Source organism: Nuphar pumila, chromosome 2, assembly GCF_984573655.1.
Source record: "Nuphar pumila chromosome 2, dmNupPumi1.hap1.1, whole genome shotgun sequence".
NCBI lineage: Eukaryota > Viridiplantae > Streptophyta > Magnoliopsida > Nymphaeales > Nymphaeaceae > Nuphar > Nuphar pumila.
In genome coordinates this window covers 99,022,039-99,027,815 of record NC_143250.1, presented here as the reverse complement: position 1 = coordinate 99,027,815, position 5,777 = coordinate 99,022,039, and the positions used below count along the sequence as shown (strand labels likewise).

The following is a 5,777-nucleotide window of genomic DNA, read 5'->3' as shown; positions in this document are numbered from 1 at the left end:
CTACTATATTTCGAACATGCTGAATTCATCCATAAGGTCGGATTGGATCAAAACAACTTTCACATGTATATATATATATATATATATATATATATATATATATATATATATATATATATATATATATATATATATATATAGAGAGAGAGAGAGAGAGAGAGAGAGAGAGAGATTTCTAGGCCATCCAAAACTCATGGCAGTATACTTTTGTTTGTATGGACATCTAACCACAAAAGTACCAAAGCCTAGTCTATGGACATAATTTATCACAATCAAAGTTGTCCTCAATGCATATGTAAGCTTCAATTTCAATGCGGTAAAAGGATCAAATGGTGTGGGGCTGTGTGTGCGTGCACACACGTGTGCCCTTGCGTGCATGCATGCATGCGTGGTTGGTAGGAGCTGTCAATGCAGGTCTCGTTGTGGTGGGGCGTTAGAGGTTCAAAACCCTATTGGTACGATTGAATAATAAATGGTGGGGTCTGACTAACACCAGCTTGCCTTTAAAAAAAAATTAAGGCTGAATCTTGATTTTGGTGTGGTTGGGAATTGCGAGGTAGAATTTTGAATTCGCCGTGAATTGCTGATTTACTTCCATTATCCCCCCTTTTGAACCCTTTCTTAGGTTGTGAATTTGAAAACATGGACTTGAAGCTAGACCCACCTGACTTGTCAATCCTCCATAGTGTTTTGAAACAAACAGGGAATAGAAATTCTGAATTCTATTATCCCCTAGGGATGGCAGTGGAACGGGGCCTCACCCTGCCTCATCCCGTTTTGACCGGGGATGGAGGATATGAAATGGGGATGAAGGTTAAAGTCAAAACCTGTGCGGGACGGAGGCCGGGATGGACTTATGCTTTCCCCCACCCCGTCCCGATCCCCGCCTTGCCCCGCCCTATCCTGAATCCTTCTAAGGATGGCAATGGACCGAGGGGAAATGGGACCCCACCCCTTCTCACCCCGTTTGGAGACCGGGGATGGAGGACATGAAACGGGGATGGAGGTGGGGATGAAAGTTAAAATCCAAACCTGTGCGGGGATGGAGGTCCGGATTTTGAGATGGGTCGGGGGTGGAGACCTGGTCTCCCGCCCCCGTCCACTGCCATCCCTATTCCCCCAAGTATTCCCAACACAAACACGGCTGAATTATTGAAATGGTACTCTTGTTATTTATCTGTACAAAGGATAAGAGGTTAAAAAAGTAATCCAAATGAAAAGGGTCCTTTTCCCACAGAGTGAAAAGAATAATTGTACTTGTGATCCAAGTTGTACAAGTGCATGGAATTTTTCCTGCACAATGTTTAGGTTCACAAAAAAATGCCATTCTTTTCTTTCACAGGAAGCACTGCATGTGTCCAATGTCCTAAAAGAAATTTGTACCTATCCTTGTGCATTAAAAAAGAAATAAAAAATCATGAGTCCCATTTAGCTAGTTTCGATAGGAATTATAGGTGTTTTTTTTTATGCTTTTAGCGGTTTAAAAGCTTGATTTACTTAAAAAAAATATAAAAATAAATAAGCCATTGCTTACTTTACCAATGACTTCTGTCAGTAATCTTACAGCCCCGCAATTAAAAAGGCTAGGAATATTGCTTGGCTTCTTTGTGGTTGTTAAAAATATTTTTTGGTGCATAAATTAAATATAAAAGGAACAAGCACATGAAGGATATCTTAATACGATTTAGAAGGCCTTTTATTTTCTAGTAAATATTATGTTAAATTTAGTTGATTTTAAGATAGGAGCTTTTGGAGTGCGTGAGGTAAGTTGCCCACAAGGGCTCCGCTCATCTGATAGGTGTGACTTGTGAATGTCACCAAGTTTACGAGAGTTCGAAACCCTTAGACGGCGTCCCTTACCGCAAGGTCAAAGCCAAGTGTTCTCCCCACGTGGGCACGGGGGGACCTCAAGGGTTTTACGAATCAAAGTCCAGTCAATGTGTCGTCTGTGATAGGTTTTTTTTTTCCTTGGATTATCCAAAAGAGTGTGTGAGGTAAGTTTTTTAGTGAGCATAGTTGGCTATGAAACTTAACTTAATAGTGAGCGTATAGACTCTGACCCTACTACATGCAATGCAAGCATATGTGCTAAATTGATGATTTGATTCAGAAAATAATTGCCATTTTTATAAGGAACGATCACATGAGGAGCACTGTACTCATACCTTGGATGAGCTCACGATAACATTGGATTTTAGCATTTGAGAGGGTGCGGTGGGACCTTCTTTTATTATTTATGGAAGAACACAATGGCCCTTCAAAGCAAGCTTAATTAATGTCACCACATTTGTCATTTTACTTCCTCTCCCAAAAGAAAAAAAAATATCACCATATTTGTAAGATAAGGCAATCCATGTGACAAGCTTTGGTACATAATCACTTATTTTTAATGTTGGTCATGATTCAATATTAGCAGTTTCTCTTTATCGACAATAAGACTACATGCACGGAGTTTTGGTTGAAGCATACTAGCACTAATACACCGGATTCCATCAGAATTTCGAAGTTAAGTGTATTACTGACATGAGAGAAAACGCACAGGTTGTCACCTGCACATTTTTAAATGGATAATAAACATACAAATATGTGGTTCACATGCTGTATGAAAACCATAAAGATAATAACACTTTGCCTTGATGTGGCCTAAGCGCTCACAATGTTCACATTTCGGTTTGGTGCGCGTCTGGGCTATCTTTGACGTGTCGGTTTTGATAGGCTGATTTATTTGATCGATTGTCACGACAATTGGTTCATGGGCTGGTGTGAGACGAAGGTCATGTTGTCATTCTTCTTGAATGATCAATAAATAGGCCTTGGATATGTTTGGTAATTGTATCATGAGAAGTAATTGACTTCAGATGGCACTAAAGCTATCATTGAGACCCATTCAAAATTGAATGAGCCTCTCTATTTGCAGCCATTCGTGTGTAAGAAGAATTACGATATTTTAGGAGTTATAAGTGTTTTTTATAAATGCTACGATAGTGAATCTGCAAGTATTTTTCTGCAGATTAGTTTTGATAAGATATTGTTTGGTAGGAGCTGTTAGTGCACGTCATCTTGTGTTGGGACGTTGCAAGTTCAAATCCCAATGGTATGATGTATGAGTGGTGGGGATCTGCCTAACCCCAGCTTGGCTATAAAAAACAAAATGAAAGATAAAAAGGACCGATCGACAGGAGCAATGTTATCAGTATGGGTGCGTATCAGCAGAATTTTGATGTTTTAATAAATAAAAAAAAAAATTTTAATATATTTTTTTAAATCATTGTAATGGTTTTAACATGTTACTTAATGATTGACACATAATATTTTTTTATTTTTGGTCTGATACAGAATGATTCATATCGGTATCTGTCCGTACAGCTGAATCGGCAGCCCAACGATTTAGAGCCGATACCGATACTGAGAACTCTGATTGTCTGGTAGGAGCAGTAAGTTCACGTTATCTTGTGTTGGGACATTGCAAATACAAAACCCAATGGTACGGCTGTATAACTGGTGGGGGCCGGTCTGCCTTACCCCAGCTTACATATAGATAAAAGACTGATAAAGGGTAGGTCTGAATTGTTGGAACTCCCATTTGTGCTGGGATCTCTCCATCTCAAAGATGGGTGATATTACTGTCATCATCAGCTTCAGAGCTCCAAAAATGTAAAACATTATATACATCATTATTGATTGAATAGATGTATAGCTCATAACATTGATTGGCTTTCATTAGTTCTTCTAACAATGTGGAAAGAGATGGCATCTCTCTCTCTCACAATATTATCACGTTATTTTCATTAATGTGGTTTACGGATTCGCTACAGTCGCTTGTACATGCAATTTAGTAGAGAAACATCATTGTTCTGTATTTTTTCATTTTTTATATAGATTTTACCTTATACATGTGATCTATATGGTTTCTTTAATAAAAAGCAGTCTTTGAATCATATTTTTCCGACATGCAAGTTGGTTTTTCAGGAGCTTTGAAAATCAAACAATTTATACAAGGTACTCAAGCCTCGGAGTTTCAGGCTGCCGGCATGACGACTGTAGGTATGGCAGGCTGCGTCAGTGTGATCCGGTCTTTGTGCCGGTGCAGTTTCTTCGGGTTATAAATCCCTAAAAAGAATCTTTCTTTTTTGCATTGAAAAAAAGATAATTAATTCAAACTATGATCCCTGCCAAAAAAAAAGTGTTAAACAGATCTATGAGGTCAGATTGAGCAAAAGTTAGGCGCCTGTGATGTTCCAACTAGATTGTACATGCAACAGAAAGTAACAAATATATATGAGTAATGCAAATAGCATTTTCTTTGGATAAAAGATGCACGGGCACAACCTTATGCCCACCCTTCAATGACTGCCTTAAACTTAAGGGTACCGGCCCCTTGAAAGATGAGTAGTGAGCTGCCAATGTTTTTGACATATCAACGAAGGATCAAGGACGAATACATGTTGAGAAGGTGGCCTAATTATTATTTTATGCTATGTTCTGAATAAATTTTCCTTCACTCTAAAAAAATTGATTTTATGCTCCCAATAATTGGCTTTGACAGCTTTTGTATCTCAGTCACATCCATTAATCAATAATTTATTTTCTACTGACACATCCAATCACACATTTCATTTGTTTTCCAACGCATAATTCTCTGATTCACAGCACTCTGTTCGGGAAGAGAAAGTAAGAAGCTCAAGGCTTCTAGTGAGAGAAAATGCATCCTCTCTCTCAAATATATGCAAGGAAAGATCATGGTCATACACCAATCAATGAAAAGAAAAGGAATTGAAAACTCTTCTGTTTCTTTCTGCAATTTTGCAGATCCAAAAAAGGGATAAGAGTAAACGTGTTATCCACAATGGAGAAAAAGAAAAGTACAGTTTGTTCAAATCTGCAAGAGAGAGACAGACGTTGAGAGAGAGAGAGACGTTGAACATCACAAGTCTTCGGAGATGCTTGCAAGATGGGGACGCCAGATTCCGATCCTCCCCCGCCTGCTGCTCCGAGTAGGCATGCACCTCTTCTCCGAGAGGACTTCCGCGAGGTACCGATCGGAAGAAGCCTCCGATTTACCACTGCTGGTGGGCTCTCCATGCGACGATGGTTCCCCTCGGAATTCTCTCCTCCTCCTCCTCCTCCTTCTCATCACTCTAGCAGACGTCCTCTCGCGATCAGAAGAAGAAGAAGAGGACGGGACGGGGATTAGGAAATAGATGTGGCCTCGTTTCAATTGGGCGTCCGGGGGGAGAATGATGATGCGGAGGCCCTCGGGGCAGTGCCTTCTCAAGACGTGCTTGGGGTTGGCCTTCATGACCTCGCCCGCGGAGATCGATCGGCTGACCTCCTGGACGTGCCCATTCGAATGCACGATCCGGATCACGTCCAGGGCGCCGCACGGGAGGATGCAGGAGATGCAGCACCTCAGGCTGTTCCCCATCCCCTCTCTCTCTCTCTCTCTCTCTCTGGGGTTCTGGTTGTGCTTTCAATGTCTTCTCTCTGATTCCTCTCTTAACTTCCTTCCTTGATTCTTCCTCTCTGGCAGAGAGCTGGCTCTATATGGAGGGGAGGGGAAGGGGAAGGGGAGGAGGAGGAGGATTATTTGTGGGGGTGAGTGTCATCGTGAGGAGTTGGATGGCCCGTCCGTGGGAAAGGGACACACCACGGTGGGAACTCTCTCACGTTAACAAATATCGTTAGGTGATTAGGAAGCATTTGAGTTGGACTACTTGCTTAAAGTAGCTTATGGTTTCCTTAAATTTCGAAAATGCCATTTGTCGTTTGGTTTTTCT

At 40.8% G+C, this 5,777-nt stretch overlaps 1 protein-coding gene across 1 annotated transcript; it reads right to left on the bottom strand.

The window, feature by feature from the left end:
- Positions 1-4,924: 4,924 nt before the first annotated feature.
- Positions 4,925-5,425, bottom strand: LOC149846357 (uncharacterized). The gene has a single exon (XM_089991060.1). The coding sequence runs from the start codon at positions 5,423-5,425 to the stop codon at positions 4,925-4,927; it is 501 nt and encodes a 166-aa protein (XP_089847186.1).
- Between the last annotated feature and the right edge of the window lie 352 nt (positions 5,426-5,777).